The following is an 18,813-nucleotide window of genomic DNA, read 5'->3' as shown; positions in this document are numbered from 1 at the left end:
GCCGACTGCGCAGGCGCGTTTCTGAGGTGGCGGGCTCCCCTCAGCGTCGCCCTTCCTCAGGCCTCCCAAATAAGTGGGGAGGCTAAGCCAAGGGCAGGGAGGGCGGAGAGAAAGGAACTCTGTCCATGCCCAGAGGGACTCTCTCTGCCTTTAGGGACGGTTCTTGAGAGCCCAAGTTCCAAGCAAGTCTGGCTCCCTCAGCCTCAGAGGTGGTCCAGGGCAACCCTCTTGCCAACCTGAGGTGGCAGCCTGCTTGGAGAGCTGGGCTACCATTCTGAGAGACCTCCTCAGCCCTGGAGAGCCACACCAAATTGCTTGGCCAAAGGCTTTTGTGGCTGGCATCCATCACTTTTTTTGGTGGCTCTTTTAGAACAGTGGTTCTCAGCCTGTGGGTCACAAGCCCTTTGGGGGCCAAGCAGCCCTTTCACCAGGGTCACCTAAGACACCACAGTTTGATGGTTGGTGGTCACCACAACATGAGGAACTGTATTTGAGGGTCAGGGCATTAGGAAGGTTGAGAACCACTGTGCTAGAGCATGGCCACGTAGCCCCAAAAACCCACCACAAACTGGTTTGTGTTCAACTTTGTGCCATTGGTATGGTGAGAATCTTACTCATTGGTTTCAAGCTATGGTGTCAGCCACCTCGAATCCCATCTTGCAAGGCAAGATAGACCCCAGATAAAGGGGCAAGGAAAGGCGATGCCAGGCCGTGGGCCTCTGGCAGGGGTCAAAATTGGACAGCCCTTGCAAGAGCCTGCTGCACCTGTGCTGCAACCTGACCTCTTGGGAAGTCCTGGGAGGCTCAGAGCTTTTTCAATTGGAGACATTCCTCGGGTGGACTGGCTTTAACGTCTTCCTCTGCATCCGGAGGAGATTTCGCACCCAACCTCCTGCAAGCAGTGTGGGAGGCGGAAGGGGAAGACGTCAACAGTCTTCCAGAGCAGAGCTGCTTCCCTTGGCAATGGCATTTGGCCCCAAGCCACCCTGAACTATAATTAGAGACTTCCGAAGAAGCGACGCAAGTTGGACAGATGGGCCTCCCTCTTCAGGGAGCAAGAGCCTTTGGAAAGGCAGGAGCTGGGAGGATCAACCGCAAGCAAGGGGCCTTCACTCTGGAGTGTCAACGCTCTGGAGTGTTGGTGGGGAGTGAAGTTGAAGGCTTTCACAGCCGGCGTCCATCATTTTTTGTGGGTTTTTCGAGCTGTGTGGCTGTGTTCTGGAAGAGTTTATTCCTGACATTTTGCCAATCTTTTCTGAAGATGCCAGCCACAGATGCTGGCGAAATGTCAGGAAGAAACTCTTCTAGAACACAGTCTGAAAACCCCACTAAATCTTATTCAGCCACCTTGCCTTCTGAGATTCCACCAGGTATTTTTCCTATGCGCTTCACACATTTCCTTGCGGTCATGAGGTATAAAAACACAGGCCAGTATCACCCGTTTACTTAAGTACTGTATCCTTAACTAGGCAGCTGATACAGAGGACTGATACAGAATCAGAATGCTGTATACTTAAGTGTATACATGGCATGGGTGAGGTTACTTAGTTCAATATACTTAACTAAGTCGCTGATATAGAATGCTGGCCATGGTTTTTGAAGAGCAGAAATGGAGAGCCTTAGCAGGATGAATTTTGCTAGTTCCACACTGGATGGCTTTTCTCCATGGATTCTCACCGTATAATGTGCACCAGATCCCAGCCCCCTCTAAAACCATTCAGAGGTCATCCCTGGATCTCAGGTTTTGGTGCTGAAATGTCAGGGAATCGTCCTAAACCTGAAATACTGGATGACTTGGTAACTCCGGCGGATCTCTTGGTAACTCTAGCTCTGTCAGCCATTGAATGGCCACAGGGGGAGCCCTAGTAGCTAAACCATGAGTCCAGGTGGGGAGGTGTTGAGAGGAGAGACGTAGTTCAGCTCCATCTGTGGAGCTTTTGTGCTATGCTTTGCCATATAGGATTTTAGCTGTTGTCTCCTTTCCTTGACTGCTGCAGTGTGATTGTGGGGAAAGTGCGAGCATTAGTGTCAACAGGATTCCAGCGCTGGTGTTGGTGTGGTCCCACTATGGCTCTGATCCAGTTTGGGCCCCTGTCCAAGAGAGAAAGATCCTGTCATTTGTCTCGTGGATGATCATTTGCAGCATGGTCAATGGAGGCGAATGCTTGTAGCCTCTTGCCTAAATTTCTGCTGGGTTCTTATCCCTTATATTTAGCAGCCTTGCTCTAGGGTTACATATCAGGATTACACATGCATTGCTCTTTTGCAGAACTCAGCTGTCCGAGAGACCTGAAGGATGCTAATTCGATCCAAGAGCTGAGGGCAGCAATTTTGGTGTCCATCTGCCTCTGCCAGTAAAGTGGCAAAACAGAACCTGGGCTTCTGAGAACAGAGAATGGGTGAGGAGCTTTCTTGGATGGTACAAGGGAGGAATGTCTTTTGGAGAGGGGATGAAGGTAAAGAAGAAGGCACAATGTTCACAGTGGACAAAAACCCCATAAGCGAAATACATTTCCCTACCTGTCTCTCAATCAGTTTACATGCAGGATTCTAGCACATTCACACTGCAGTTGACTTTTTCACATGTGCATGCCAACAGTGTCAGAGATGACAGAAAATGCTTTTTCGTTTTCTAAGATGTGTGGCCAGCTCGAACTTTGGAAAGCTTCCATTTATTTATTTAGCAAGCCACTGCAGAGTACAGCCTGGGAACTGCCTGAAGGGGAAAAGGATCACGTCAAAGGGGTGCAGTCCTTAAGATATTGTTGGACTTCAAAGGCCATCATCCTTGACTACCATAGCCAATGGTGACAAATGCTTGGAGCCAAAGTCTAACATCTGGAAGGCCACACAATTCCACCCCTAACGCAAATAATTTCCACATTTAATAAACTAGCACTTTACAGAAAATGTTTAAGAAAACATCTCTTTGGGGTGCTAGTTTACTATGTACAAGGAACTGTCTTTGTAGCCATTTTCTTCTACGTTCTTTCTCCCCCTCCTTTTTATGAGGGAGTATTTAACTCTGATTGGAAAATATTGTCATCAAAGGGAATTTTGATTAGAGCTCGGTTAGAACTTGGCTTTCCCAAGTGACAGTAAAGGGTATTAAAGAGAATGAAAGGACATTAAAGGGAAACATGACTCACATTTTCTTCAAACCACTTGAAGATAATGGTCAAAAATTGACAGTTTTCAGTACAGAATTTCTCTAGTTACGGTTCAAGAGCCCTGTTAATTGACACTTTGTTGTTGCCTTTCTCAATCCTATGGGATCGGCTTTTAACATTTATATTCTGTTTTCATTTTGACCTGTTGTGTAATGTCTGGATTTCAATTAATCTAGGTTTCACTGCTTCACATACTTATCTGGAAAGAAACACCACTGAACTGAATGAGACATGTAAGTAAACGTATATAAAACTGGTTAGCTGTGATTGACTTTTCACATTGATTTCTTAAGTTCACTGAGTATGGATTCAACCCTGTGTATTTCTTTCCTCTTTCTATATTATAATGTGAAAAAAGAAAAGGAAGGAAAAAAGGAAATAGATGTCTGGCTTAAGTAGAATCCAGAATTTTTACCATTGTCATTCTGCACTGAGTAACAAAAGGCCCAGGGCTCCTGTCCCTTTCAGAGCTGTGTGGAAGAAGGAATCGCAGCAGGTGCAGCTTGCATGACAGCAGCACTCACATAAAAATGTGACAATGCCACTTATTTTAGCTTCCCCTGGACAGACAATAATCCAAAGTTTTGACCATTTTGGTGTCCCCTTCTTTGTGCATGTTCCAGCTCAGTCATGTCCCACAAGCTGGAGGAGAAATGCACCGTGTTTCAAAGAAGCCCTCAGAAACAGTGATGTTATTTGAACAATGAAATATACAAAGTTTATTGTGTGTGTTGTTTTTCCGTGTCAAACATGACTTCATTTTTTAAAAAACTACAACCAGACACAGGCAGCTATTGTTACTACCTCCCAGATCCCCTCATGATTTTATGGTGACCATGTAACTGCCCCTAAAAATATAGCCAAAGGGGTGAATCTTTTCAAATTTCCATATTCCCACCTCCCTCCACCACAATAATTCTGATCATTCCATCTAGGATCACACATTCCAGGACATAGTGTGGATATCACATCAAAAATGTCAAGATGTGTCAGATTAAATTTAGATTCTCAGTTTTCAGCCATCCCTAAGATTGTCACCTTTCAACATGGATTCTTAAGCTGTGCTCTTTAAAACATTTTGGATACCGTCATTAGCAGAGAGGTGGGGGCCATGAATACCGTCGGATTACAACTCCCAGGAGCCCCAGCCAGGACAGCCAATGGTGAGGAATGCTAGGGCTTGGAGTCCAACAAATATCTGCAGGGCCACACAATTGCAAACACAGCATTAGCAGGTGATAACGTTTTATTTCCAAGCTGTGAAAAACTCCACCGTTGGCTGACTTTTACCAACCAAAGTACCCCTAAAGGCACAAAAGCAGATAAGGCTACATTTCATCTTCCTGGTCAACTGGCCACTCTGCCCCGTGTTCACCACACTAACCTGGTCCTGGCTCTCTGTATGAACCACCATAGAGAGTATGGGTAACAAAGCCACCTTTACAATTGACAAGAGAACGAGCACAAATACATAAGCAGAGGCACAATTCCAAAGACTGATGCATTAGAGTGGCTGTAAAATGAGCCCAGTAATCTTTCCTGCAAGGAGGAAAAGAAAAATAGGGGGCTTGTTTTGGGAGTGAGTGGAGAACAGTTGGAGGGGACATCAGTGCAGGGAGGAGAAAAGGGCAAATCTGTACATTGATGGGAAACAGAGTCATGATCTTGGGCAAACTATGGCCTTAAAAGATAACATTTCTCAATGCCAGCTTCCCTCCCACCCCACTTCCCTAGAGAATCAGAACCCCATGCATAAGAAGTCAGCTCCAGGGAGTGTGGTGGTGATGCTGCTAAAGGTTAAAGATGTCCACATGTATGTTCCACAGAAGCACTCTTTTGTGTGCTTACTGAAGGGAGCCCAAGACATTTCCTTGTCTGAGACGAAAAAGATGGCGTTCCTCCCATTCCATGCATCTTGATGATGAAACACCATCCTTCCCCGTATCTGAAGTCAGCAGGCTAGCTAAGGGAAGGCACAACAGGTCTCATGGTACAGTACATGTCTTTGTCTTCCAACCCCTTGCAGCCATCTCTTAGTCTTTGTCACTTGAGGCCACTGGCTCACTCTAGCCAATGGCAGGGCTGGCTACCCGACGTGTCCGACAGGTTCTGGCTCCGCTCTTGCATCCATGCCAATCCAGAAAGTTCAGCAAATGCCTCCAGCCTGGGAGACATTAGAATGCGTGCACATGCCAACAATACATGGTGGGTGTTTCAGACAGAGGTGGCACCTCTTAACTTATCAAGGTATTGGGGGATGGGGAGAAGAGGATATGTTGCTCTATAAAGGCATTTTAAAGACATACTGGTGTGTGTGTGTGTGCTCATCTTGCTGCAGAGCACTGCAACCAGCGATAACTAACAGTCCGCTCACCAGCATCTTGCTTTGGGCAAAACTCACAGGATTCAAATCAAACCATCGGGATCCATATTTCTTTTTCTTTTCAGTCGAGGCTCCTTGTGCCTTTCCCACAGGTTTGAAGACAATAACTCTTTATGTCCAAATCTTGGCTTTCAGATGGCATGCTGCATTAGCGTAAAAATAATGATTTTTCAAAGAGAGGTGAGGGAAATGGGGTGAGAGAGCAGGAAAGAGGAAAAAATGTAATTGCCTATTTTAATTATTCATCTTCAAGTCCTAATAAACACATTATTTAATGGTTCTTGTTCCCATTAAACAAACAATCCACTGCATTAGTGGCTCAATGCACTTTTGAGTCAAAAGCATTAAGTTCCCAGGGGCAGTTGTCATATCCCTGCCAATTAACTCTGAATTATGCATCAAGGCAATCTAAACAAATCAATAGATTTCTGATTGTCAGGAAATGGTTTGATCTTAGCTCGGTTTTTTTAATGTTTTCATAAACTGTTTCTCTTTTAACATGGAAGGAGCATTTGAGTACAGCCCTTGGCCATTACCAGAGCTGCTAGTCCATAACCTTCTGCCACCAAAGTGTGGACTAGCTCCCAACACTTGTTCCTCTGACATCACCCAAAATGAAGAAGGTGGCATGGTGGTCAGATTCTTTCTCTGCCAAGAACAGTCAGGCTGTGAAGTTATCACAGAACTGCAAAACCAACCTAGCAGAGAATGTGAAGTGATCCCACCACTTCCATTGGTGTGACCTCATTTCACTGGCTGCAGAACAGAATATTTTCTATGACTCATGAGAAGACAGATCTGTTTCTCCCGGCTGAAAGGGCTTTCCGAACCAGGGGAGGTGCTAAGGAAAATGCTGCTGTTGTCAGTCAGATGATACCGCTGTAAACCACGCTGACCTGTTAGGGAAGACCGACCTTCACTTCAGGTGTCGGCATATCACAGCTTGGTTGTGGGCAGAGGGAAATGGACACTAATGGGCAACTGGTCATTCAAAGAAACATCGTGTTTCAAACATCTGGAATGTGCTTTTGGTCAAGAACCTGCCTGCTGGAGTGAAGGCTAAAAGCAGTTTTGCCTGGCGACTGAAAGGATTGTGTGAAAAGGACATTTTAGAGCCAGCTAGGATACTTGAGTGCTGATAGTGCCTTGGGATTAACATGGCTCACTTGTGTGCTTACTTTTGATAATAACTGCTCAATGGGCACCTTTGCAAATAGATTATTACTTTAGACAGCATCTGCACCCGCTGTTTACAGAATATGTTGGCAAGCTGGTGGACCTGTCATTGCCATAGGATTCCTTGGTCAAACCTGATGTTTTTACCTCATCATGGAAGACAAGGGTAGCACAAGGTGTTCTGCCATCTAACACAGGGCAAACTCCATCGTCCTCCCAACAGAGTCATCCCACTATTCTGACTGTGCTCCCTACCAGTCTTGGTCCCAAATGCCTCACTTTAGATTGCTGACTAGATTATAAACACAATGCACAAAAGCTGTCACTCATTATTACCAGAGGAAAAGACACTTCTCTGCTTCTGTTCCTGTTCCCAAAAAAGCCTTCACCCAATTTGCAGTCTCTACTAATTAAAAGTGACCTCCCCCAGCAATTAGTCAACCAAATCTTCATTAATTTAATTAAGCCTATTAAAGCTTGCAGACCTAATTATTTATCTGAATGTGTTTCATTTCCTGGGAGGTCTGGTTATGATGAAAAGGAAAAGAAATCCTCTCCTCAAGGGAAAAAATAATTTGGGAGTGGGGCTTGGGCATAAAAAAAGGGTTGAGGATAAAAGCACGTGACTCCCCTGCCAAAGCTGTATGTAAAGAAAAGGATCAAGTGGGGAAGAACTGGCTATTTTGGTTTAGATTATTATTATTATTATTATCATCATCATCATCATTATTCAATTTGGGCATCCTGAGAATGAAAACTGGACTGCAAACCATTTGAAGTTAACCCCCCCCCCCCCAATTTCCCATCTTTATTCTAAATATATTAATGTGGCCTTCTTTTGACTATATCCACCTCCTTCCACCTTTTGTGATGTTGACTCTCCTTCCAGAGTCTATATCCTAATAATGGTCATGAGCTCCGGTTGCCAGTTTTCCAGGCATGATCTCAGGGGGATACTCTCTTTTGCCGGGGCTTGGAAAAGTTCTTTTCAGAGGATTACAGCACAGAATCTCTCAGTCGGCCGGCATGGCCACAGCTGGAAGCTTCTGAGAGTTACAGTTCATAAAGGGAGCTTTCCAAAGCTCTCCCTTTATCCATAGGGTCCATCATTCCAACCAGTCAGTTTGAGTCTCCACCGCCTTCTTGGCTTGAATGTATTGACTTAATACGTTTATACGTACTGTCCTCCATCAAAGTTGATTCCAGAGCCAAGGAAGGGAACAATTGTGTTTTTTTAATGTTCAGGCCTTGGTGCAGCACAACACTTGGTACTATACATAACATGATCTTCCAGAACAGCATTACAGAGCCTTGTCTTGTACTACATTCAGATCCTTCCTCAAAAGCCATGTTCCATCCTTATTCATCTTTTGCTGTCTTTCCTGTCTCATATTTCTGAACTGTAAGCTCCCAGGAGCAGGGACCTGTCTGCTTACCTTTGGTCTGAAAAGCAGGGAGGGCACCTCCAAATACTCAATACTCTAAAAAATCTTCACTGTGCGTGTTTGGATGACAACTAGTTCTTGCCTCTATTCTCCTTAGCTTCTGTTGGCCTGACTATATCAATGTTGCTAGAAAACTGTTTATCACTGTGACATGAGTGCCCTTGAAAATCTTGAGTTGACTTTGCAGGCTTGTTCATCCTCTCAGCAGCGCTTTGCACTAGGAAAGAAGCCTTGCCCTCTTAATGGAAAAGCAACATTAATTTCACTTTTTGCTCTGATCTTCACTGTGTACTCCTAGCCACAGACGGTTAGGAAAGAGAACAAGTGAGCCATTTGAAAGCCAGCTTGTGTTAGACCCCATTTCTCTGTAACACGCAAGAGCAATAATAGGGTAGTTAAGGGGCGCAGAAGCAGAGAAAATCCACTTCTGAATTCATGGCTGGGGCAAATGAAAGATGGAGTCCAACAACACTTGGAGAACCACATGTTCTACATCCTTACCTTAAAGCAAAAAGCCAGAAAACAGTTGGATTAGGGCTAGGATTTCTCTCCTACAAAATACTGACACAGATATGCTATGGCAGATATCAGGGACAGGATGAGCCTAGGTTCAAATCCCCACTCAGTCATGACCTGAGATCAGTAACCATCTTTCATCTTTCAGGCAGGCTCCTACACTGTTAATAAAAAGACAAACTGGAAATAATCAAAGATTACTTACTGTAGTGAAATGGATTAGGCAAAGGACTCCAATCATCACAAGGCCAATGATAATAGATGCAATAGCAACCAACATTGCAATGTGGCCCAGTCTTTCTGACCCTTCTATATCTCCTTGGGTATAACTGTTTAAGGCCTGTGGAAAGGAAGCAAAATGATTAGAACCATTGTTAAAAAAAACCCTTCAAGATGCATAAGAAATTTGCATTTAGATTTTTAATTTCTGCACAGGAATATCCATTTCTCACCTCTCGAGGCTCAAAATGGAATGGAGCACATCTTGTCACAGAAATCTGCACATTTGCAAGACTTGTCAAAGTGTGCATACCACCAGGAATGTTTTATAAAAATGTGCATGACTCAACATTCATACCTTTGCAAACCAATGGGAAATATGGATACAAAACTGTGCCTGTTAGAGAAATATGAAAAGCTCAGCATTCAGTCTGAGAGAATAGCCACACGGGGTGGAGACAGTTTGTCACCTGCTTCAACTTGACATCTTGTTGGCCATGGGATGTTTTCAGAGCCCCCACACCCATTCTGTCACCTCTGGCAGTTTTGCCCAGAGAATCTACACCCCAAATGTTTTATTTGTACCTCCACAATCCTTGGGTTTCCTCTTAGTATGCAGACACCTGTGTCTTGGGCATGACCAATGCTGTTTTGGATACAATGTACCCAGGAAGACCAGCCTTGCAGAAATGAGATTCTTATTAATATCTATACTGAGAGAGAATATAACCAGGGACAAATGTATTCCATACCCAGTCTGAACAAAGGACACCATTTCAGACAGTGTTAATTGAATCCAAGCCCTGAGAAGTGGCTGGCAGCTCAGGTTTCTGACCAGGCTTTTTCAGAAGTAATGCAGCTAAATCAAAAACATAACTGGGTATCTCTGCCCTTTATTCTGAGTTTCGTGGATAGGTCCGTGGATGAGTGGAGGGTAAAACGTAGGGGCATGTAACAAAGGATCTAAAGGACTAGTACTTCTAGACATATACATGAGTATATACATTATGTGTTTGGTTGCAATTCAGATATCTAACTCGTGCTTTGTGTAAAATACCCAGGTTTCTTAGACAGCATGCACGTTTTTATTTAAGTGAAGCTAGAGATTAAATTGCAGGTGGTGCATGGCTAATCTGTTAATTCTGAAGGTGTTGAGGGACACAAAAATACCTTTGGGGTGCTGCATGTGGCCCCAGGGCCGGGCTTTGCCCACCTCTCCTGTAACATAAGAATGGAGAGCCTTTGGCTGTGCAGATGCTATTGGACCTCAGCTGTCCTTATTCCTCACCACACTGACTGGGGCCAATGAGAATGAAAAGAGTCCAGCATCTGGAGAGTGACCATTTCCATCGTCTCTTCTGCAGCAGCCTGGCTGAAAGTAACATGCAATTCCAGCTCTTGTGCGTCCTTAGCACTCACAGCCAGAAAACAGTAGCCATGGTGCCAGTTTTCAGTATCAGTTTGGGAGGGTAGTGCATTCAGTTGTCCACAGAGTATATCAAGGAACGTCTTTAAGAGCTTCCTGGATCCTTTAACAACCTTTGTAGTTTGAAAGCTGCTTTTGTTTCCCCCACAGGGGTGTGGTGAAGTGGGGGGAAAGCCACTCTTCTTAGCAAATACCTTTTGTCTCCATTCCATCATCGCGCCACAGACCAAACATGCCCCAGGGCTCTTTGGCAGACACCAAACTTCTCTGGATCTCCTGGGGCCTTGAAAGATCTCTCCATTTATCTCATAGCCAAAGTAATGCACCACAGTCCATTAGGTTTGCTAAATGGACTCTCTTGGAACTGTGGTCGGTGTCTCAGTTTCTGCAGGCACACATGCGCGCGCACACACCCTTCCCAGCCGTCTACTTTTGCAATCAATAATGAGAGAGCATTACATTTACTGCAAAGAATATTCAACCACTACATTTATGGCCCGGTGGTATAATGAATGTAAAAGCGACAACCAGAATCATTCCTAATCTTTGGAATCCCAACTACTCATGCGCTTGGTAAAAAAGAAAAGGGGAAAGAATCCCTTGACAGGTTGACCTTAAGGTCTTCATGAACTGGAAACAACCTGAAGGCACACAACAACACACCTCCCCTTTCCTCAGTTCAGTACCCTCCATATGTTGGACAACTCCCACCATCCTTCCTGGCCAACATGGCCATTGCGTTGTGCCCAGCATGTGTTCATCATTCTTTTATCCTGGTAATACAGACCATGGAAGTACAAAGTCAAGTTGTTCCCTGCAAATAATTAGGTACATGTTCTTTTGAGCATAGATTTCTATAGTTACACAGGAAGTGGGAAGCGCATTTGTGTGTGTGGCGGGGTATAATCACTAAATATCACTAATATTTTCTATTTGCCTCCTAATGTTACATTTAAAAGGCATTTCAGAGAAGTCTCTGAAGCTGCCAGCCACAACTGCTGGCGAAACCTCTGGAATAAACTCTTCCGGAACACAGCCACATAGCACGACAGTCCCACAAAAAACGACGGATGCCAGCCATGAAAGCCTTGGACGTCACATGTGTTCAGTCCCTTCTTTGGACTGCTTGTGAGCAAACACACATATGGCTTATCTAAAGTTCTGTTGGCCACCTAGAGTCGGGGAGAAGACAGAAGTGGGAACGTCTTGTCCTTCGTAAAGATATGCTCCGATGTTTTATGAACATGGCTCCCACCTCCAACTCTCCCATCTCCTGTGTTTGCATTCCCTTGGTCACTTTGCCTGCCGCTTTTCTTGGAATGCTTGAACTGTATATCTAGATGCTCAGCCGATGTTTTAAGTTACGGCGGCGCTGGAAATTTGGGGACTGGGGGGAAAAGTCATGGGGGGAACAGCGTTCTTATGGGGCAGTGCCCTCCTTCCATCCCCTCCCCATGGCTACATCCCTCTTTCTCCTTGTTGGTGCCAATACTAGCAGGGATTACTATAAGAAGCCGCTTTCCCCTCAGAGCTACAATGTACGCTTAGGAACATCTACAAACAAGTGGGAATTCTCAGGGCTAGGGGGACGAATTGCTCATAATGTGGGCTGGGGAGAGGTTCCATCACTTGAGTGCCAGGTTTAGGCTTAGGGACTGTGATGTTCCAATGCCTTCTTGGGGGAGAGGAGTGGGTTTTTGGAGGCACAGTGTCCCTTATTTGGTGAACTAATAATACCCCATGGGGGGGGGGGGGGGGCTGGACTATTTCTACTGTGTTTTAAAGTCCCTTTAATTCTAGTCTAGTGTCCCTTTTTTGCATGCTTTTAAGGGCACTGTTTTTTAAGCTGCCCTGAGTCCCAGTTTGGGGGAAAGGGTGGGATATAAATAAATATAGTAGTAGCAGTAGTAGTAGTAGTAGTAGTAGTAGTAGACCTTGAGGTCCCTTCTTTCAATCACTGATTCAAGCTAAGTGCTGGGATTTTGATCTTGGCCGTGTTTCCCGGTGCCTTGACTTCTGTTTAAAGCCCCTGTCTCTCCTGGGTTGGACAGCTGCCCGGGGTAGGTACTTCTCTGTGAGGAGCCCCAGGCAAGGCATGGAGGAAGAGTAGACCCTTCCCGGGGGGGGGGATGAGGCAAAAGGAGGACATTGCGTCCCGGATAAGATTTCGGGCTCCCAAAACCAAAGTTTCCCTCAGTCCCCAAATTCCTGGCATCCGACAGAAGTGTTTAGAAATAAGAATTCAGGCAAAGGGAGCCAGGGAACTCAGCAAAGAGAAGAGGTCTCGGTGCAAAGGCTTTGCATGGGGGAGTGGGGCAGAAGCCTTACTTAGGGGCTCCATACCCTCCTTTTGCCCCCGTTCCCCCCTTGGAGGCTGAAGCATTGTGTCTTATGGAGCTCTTGGGGGGAAGGGGGCAAGAGGCGAGGAATGGGGGGGGGGGGGAGGGGGAAGTGGGGGGGGGGGGCGAAATCCTAATGTAGGGGTCCATGCCTTTGGGCCCCCTTTCCCCCATGGCTCTGTCAGGCTAGACATTAGAAAGGGTGCGCAGAAGGGAAAGTCCCTTTCTCCCTGAAGCCCACCATCCCAGAAACTGAAGCTTCCTGAGGGGCGGCTGGGCGAGGACCCTTAGTTGGGGGTCCCATGGCTGTGCCCCTTCGAGGGGGTGGGCAGAAGGGGCTGTGGGGGGCAGATTCATTATGGGGGGGCATGCCTTGCTTTGGTCCCCTTTCCCCCATTGCGTGTTGGGCTGCGTCCCCACGGGAGAGATCCCCCGCTTTGGCCCCACTTTGGCTCTTGTCTGGCTCCAGGGCATGGGATTCTGGGAGTTGGAGTTTGTTGTGGGGTCCCGAGCGGAGCGGAGCTCCCAGAGTCCCAGGGCCTGGAGCCAGACAAGAGCCCCAGCGGGTTCTTTGTCCCGCGTGGAGGCCTCTTCCTCCTGGGGGCTCACCATGACAGAGTAGACGAAGGCGACGATGTTGATGGGGTAAGCGGGACAGAAGCAGGAGAAGATGCTGAGCCAGAGGTAGTTCTTGGGCGCGTGGCTCCGGGGATCATCCTCCTCCGCCGCCTCCGCCTCGCCGCCCTCGACCCCGTTCAGACGCAGCTCGGCCCCCTCGCCCCCGCCGCCTTTGCCCGGCTTGAGGTCCGAATAGGCGGGAGGCGGCGAGGAGGAGCCCTCCATGAGGAGCCCGAAGGGAGGGAGGGAGGCTGCTCGGGGCTCGCCTTCCCGGGCCAAAGGGGCCGACAGAGCGCTGCTGCTGCTGCTGCTCCCGCCGCGAGCCTCGCCCAGGGAGAGCCAGGAGGGAGTGAGGGCGCCGCCGGCTTAATCGCCTCAGGAGGAGCCATTCCCAGCGGCAGCAGCAGCAGCAGCAGCAGGAGGCGGAGCCTGGGCCGGCAGCCGCCGCCGCCGCCGCCACGAGGAGGAGGCCGCCTTGGAGGCGGGAAGGAAGGGAGCCCCAGCCCCAGCAGCAGCAGCAGCAGCAGCAGCATTGGCCCAAGTGAGTGCTGCTGCTGCTGCTGCTGCTCCAGCAAATGGCCCTCCTTCCCCCCAGAGAAGCCCCGTCGGGTTTTTTTTACCAGGGACAAAATGTAGGACAAATTCAAGACCAAACTGTAGGGCAACTGCAGGACAAAACTCAGCTCAAAATGTAGGACATTTAAGGTCCACCATTTTTCTTCAATGTCCTACATTTTGGGCTGAGTTTTGTCTGCAGTTGTCCTACAGTTTGGTCTTGAATTTGTTCCACATTTTGTCCCTGGTAAAAGTGGACAATTATGGCAACCCTTGGAGAATGACTGGAGAATTAAATGCCCATAGAGAGACATCAGGAAAGACTTGCCCATAGGGAAGCATTGGGGGATGCTGGCCCATAGACCAAGCATTCTCGCCCCTAGTGGCCCCTCGTAGGGATGCCTTGCTTTGGGTCCTTCTCCGTCTTTTAAGGGCCCTCTTTTTCATCCTGTCAGTCGCTCTGAGTCCCAGCTTTGGGGAAAGGCTATTGGAGTAGGCAGGCCTTTGAGTTGCCCCACCAGGACACTGCGGGGGCCCAGCTCTGGGGAAAGAGTGGCATACAAATAAAGGGAGGAAGAAGAAGAAGAAGAATCAGCCCCATGGCCAGGGGCTGCATGCCAGCTGTTGCTTCAATTACCCACAATGCCCCGGCAGGGTGGCACTGCAGGGGCATTGTGGGAAAAGAGAAGCTCTCATAGGGACGTAGTTAAGGGGGGGGGGGTTCAGGAGAGAAAAGGGCCCTTGTTGGAGCCCCCAAGAAACGCTGGGGAGAGAGAGCGCCGCCAGCCTTGCTCTCCTCTAGGCTTCCGGAGGAGCAGAAGTGGCGCTCTCCTGCCTGGCGTTTTTGGGGGCTGTGCGCGTGCACAGGCGCGCTCCAACAAGCCCCCTTTCCTCTCCTCCCAAGGGCCCTGGCAAAGCCAGGAGGAGCCCAAGTGCCGCCCCTAAACCTTTTGCGGGGCCTGAGGGGGAGGAGCCAAAAAGCCCTGGAGGACAGGGAGGGAGGGAGGGACAAGAGGCTGCATCAAGCTGCATCCACACTCAAGAAATAACCAGGTTTGGCAGCGACTTAACTCTTTTGTGGCTCATGGCTATGGAATTCTGGGAGTATGTTCTGTGGTCCAGATATTGAGGCTTGGCTCTATTCTGGCTCATTGCTATGGAATTCTGGGAGTTGGAGTATGTTCTGGGGTCCAGATATCAAGGCTTGGCTCCTTTCTGGCTCATTACTATGGAATTCTGGGAGTTAGAGTATGTTTTGGGGTCCAGATATCGAGGCTTGGCTCTTTTCTGGCTCCTGGCTATGGGATTCTGGGAGTTAGAGTATGTTTTGGGGTCCAGATATTGAGGCTTGGATCTTTTCTGGCCTCCTTTTATAGGACACATCCTACATTTCAGACTTCTGCCCAGAAGGAATTTCAAAAGTCCTCATTTTTTGTAAGGTGAGCAGATGTCCTCCTTTTCTAGGACGTGTCCTATGTTTCAACCTTCTGGCCTGGATGAATGTAAAAATGTCTTCCATTTTTGGTAGCAAGACACATGTCCTCCTTTATCCAGGATACGGCACACATTTCAGACCTGCCTAGGAGCAATGTCAAAACATCCTCCATTTTATCAGGGTGACCAGACGTCATCCTTTATCCAGGACACATCCTACATTTCTGCCCATGAGGGATTTCAAAGCATCCTGCTTTGCCAGCCTTTCCTTGAAGCTGAGAGTGTGTGACTTCCTTGCCTAGTGGGTCTTCTTCGTTTGTTCAGAGAGTTTGCCTTTGCCAGCCTTTCCTTGAGGCTGAGAGTGTGTGACTTACTTGCCTAGTGGGTTTTCTTGGTTTGTTCAGAGAGTCTGCCTTTGGTGACTTGGGTGTGTGTGAGTGTGCACCTTCAAGAGGTTTTCTTGGGAGGTTTGTTCAGAGGGTTTGACTTTGTCATCCTTTGAGGCTGAGAGAGTGTGACTTGCCCAATAGTTTTCTTGGAAGATTTGTTCAGAGGGGATTTGTCTTCACCTTCCCTTAAGGCTGAGAGAGTGTGACAAGCACTGTGATGTCCCTTGTGTGCCGCACCATTTGGACATGGTGCATGAGCCACGTCATTGACATGTGCCCCATGTAAGCCTTCTCTGTTGGAGAGAATCAGATGTTCATCGAATCCTGGTCTCCAGAGTCATAGAATCCTAGAGTTGGAAGAGACTGCAAGGGCCACCCAGTCCAACCCCTTTATTCTGTCATGCAGGAACTCTCAATCAAAACATTCCCATTGACAGATGGCCATCCAGCCTCTGCTTAAAGACCTCCAAAGAAGGAGATTCCGCTGCACTCTGAGGAAGGAGTATGATCCACTGTTGAACAGCCCTTACTCTCAGGAAGTTCCTCTTAGTCTAACACACAAAGCTATATCCCAACCTCCTATCCAGGAAGAATGTCAAAATGTTCTCCATTTTGAGCATGACTGAGAAACATGAATTTATATTGTTTTTTTTATTAATGTTTTTGGCTTTTAGTTGGGTGCGTTCTCCATTTTTGAACGTCCTACAATTTGTCCTACATTTTGTTGTGCATCGTGTCCTACATTTTTCCTACATTTTGTGTCTTGGGGGGCTCTTAGCCTCTCAAAATGGTGGCACTTAGTCTGGACCCCCCCCCCTTCCCAAAATTCTGGCTACGTCCCTGGCTCTCATGCCGGGGCCTGACGGAGCCCTTTTGAAAGCCAATGGGGCAGAGAAGCCAGAAAGCAGGAAACTAATCAATTTTTAAACAGCATCAGTTTGTCTCCACTTTTGGCGGAGAGCAAAACAGAGAATGAATGGCTCCACTCTGCCAAGCCCTCCTGGGGGAGTTTTCTTTTTGCCATTGCAAAGGGATAGGGATGGAGCAGAGGGGGGGGGGGGTCAGGTCACATTTTCATGCCAGCCATGCCTGATTTCCAGGGACAGTCCCAGTTCATCCCCCTTTTCCCGCTGCTTTGAAAATGTCCCAGCTTCCCTCTCCTCCTCCCACCTTCCCCCTTTTGTCCTCGGCTTCCTTCCATCGCTGCAAACTGAGTTCGAAGCATAAAGATAGTTTGCACTCAGTTACCTCAGGCTGCATCTGCTCTGGTGCCACACCAAACTATCATTCCCCAAATTCCATCACATTGAGCCATGGCAGCTAAAGTGGCGTCGAGCCGGATTATTTCTGCCGTGCGGATGCAGCCTTAGTAGCAGGGAGATGAAGGGGCGGCAGGGTCTTGCATTTCCCAGTAGGCTCAGGGGAAAGCAAACTGCTGCAGCCTCTCTTAGCATGTCTGTTCCCCCTTAGTAATAATGTTTGCTATCTTGGCCACACTCTGATCCTACTTTGCCACACATATCCCGGAGGGCACGCATTGGACACTTTTCAGCCAGTGCCAGCAATACAGTATGAGATTATCTGGAGATGCTGGGTATGGAAGTCTAGGGGTTAGAGCTAAGAAGCATCCCATATTGCTAAATAGCAAGCTTCCAGATTTGAGAACTCCCTTCCTAGGGAAGCCAGCCTGGCTCCCTTGTTAGGTAAAGACTTTGGTATTCTAGAAAGCATTGGGGAACTGACTGTTTTATGTACTGTTTTTGCGCTGTACTGTTGTTATTCTGTGCTTTTAAACTAAAGGTGTGAGACAGAGCTTGGGAAAGTGGTTTTGGTTTGGGTGGCAACTCTCAAAGCTCTCAAAGGAGATCATCCCTAATACTAATACTAATAATACTAATACTACTATTTCCAAGCTCCAGTGCCAGGGCAGTGGGTTCAGCTCCTCCATTCAATCCCCGCAGCCATTGCAGAAGCACCAGCTGGCTCTGGTTGTCAGCAGCAGCTGCTAGGTCCCTGGAAGCCTCCTCGCTTGGGGAAGCAGCGGCGCATGATGCCACCAAGGCGGTTAATTCCAGTGGCCTTAGAGGCTACATGCAGTTGATAGATGGCACTGGTCGACAACATTTCCTTTGAATAGCTGGATGGTTCTCCTCAGTTCCTCAAAAAGGATTGGCAGGAGGACCAGGAGAGAAGCTGATCATTTTATGCCTCTCATACAGTTGGCAAGGGATGCGGTGGCTTTGTGGTCAAGATGCCGGTTCTGACAATTGGAAGGTTGGCACTTTGAGGCCTGAGGGGCTGAGCTCCCGTCCCTCGTCCCAGCTTCTGCCAACCTAGCAGTTCCAAAGCATGCAAATGCAAGTAATAGGTGCCACTTTGGTGGGAAGGTAACAGCGTTCGGTGCAGCCATGCTGGACACATGACCCTGGAGTCGTCTTTGGACAACGCTGGCTCTTTGGCTTAGAGAAGAGCTTGTAGTGCCTTTGAGGGTCACTGGAAAAAAGAAGTTGGCAGCAGGAGCTTCCATAGACTCCAGTGTACTCCCTCCAAATGCATTTGGACTTCTGTCCAGGAAAGCTCCTGCTGCCAGCTTCTTTCTTTCAGGGAGTCAGTCTCAAAGGGGCTGCAAGATCTCTCTACAGACTGAGGCCACATCCACACTGGAGACATAACCCGGTTTGGCACTGCTTCAACTGCCCTGGCTCAAGGCTATGGGATTCTGGGAGTTGGAGTTTGTGTTGGGCCCAGAGCAGGGGAAGAGGAGCGAACCCTGCCCTTCCCAGTCGGGTCAGGCAAAAGCACACTGCTGCAGCTTCTCTTCCGCCTGACTCCCTGTTGCCACTTGGACCAGGCTCTCCCGGTGGAAGGCCTCTGTGGACTGTTGGGAGGCTCTGTGCTTAATCCCATCCGCATCCCGACGCCTCCGTGGCTTCTCGGATTCCGAGGGCCTTCGGAAGCCACGCTCCGCTGTTTTCTTTCCCTCTTCCTCCAGCCCTTGAATTGAAGAGGAATTGAAGGCGTCCAGAAGCGGCCTGGGGAAAAGGAGGCGGGACGAGCAGCTGCCGCCTTGGGGATTGGCTGAGGAGGGAGGCGGGACGAAGGCCTGGATTGGCAGCGCGGGCGGCCAAGCTGGTGTCCCCCTC

General features: G+C 48.0%; 1 protein-coding gene and 1 long non-coding RNA gene across 2 annotated transcripts; one reads left to right on the top strand and one right to left on the bottom strand.

The window, feature by feature from the left end:
• Positions 1 to 119: 119 nt before the first annotated feature.
• On the top strand, positions 120 to 3,772 carry LOC121916739. The gene is made up of 3 exons (XR_006100909.1): positions 120 to 2,456; positions 3,347 to 3,403; positions 3,529 to 3,772. It is a non-coding gene; the product is annotated as an uncharacterized LOC121916739 (long non-coding RNA).
• An 88-nt stretch (positions 3,773 to 3,860) lies between these two features.
• Positions 3,861 to 13,690, bottom strand: TMEM233 (transmembrane protein 233). The gene is made up of 3 exons (XM_042442149.1): positions 13,284 to 13,690; positions 8,896 to 9,030; positions 3,861 to 5,696 (listed from the first exon to the last, which is right to left on the bottom strand). Exons 1-3 carry the CDS (start codon positions 13,515 to 13,517, stop codon positions 5,685 to 5,687), a joined length of 381 nt encoding a protein of 126 aa, XP_042298083.1. The 5' UTR covers positions 13,518 to 13,690; the 3' UTR covers positions 3,861 to 5,684.
• Between the last annotated feature and the right edge of the window lie 5,123 nt (positions 13,691 to 18,813).

Source organism: Sceloporus undulatus, chromosome 10 (assembly GCF_019175285.1).
Source record: "Sceloporus undulatus isolate JIND9_A2432 ecotype Alabama chromosome 10, SceUnd_v1.1, whole genome shotgun sequence".
Taxonomy (NCBI): domain Eukaryota; kingdom Metazoa; phylum Chordata; class Lepidosauria; order Squamata; family Phrynosomatidae; genus Sceloporus; species Sceloporus undulatus.
This window is presented reverse-complemented; position numbering and strand designations above follow the sequence as displayed.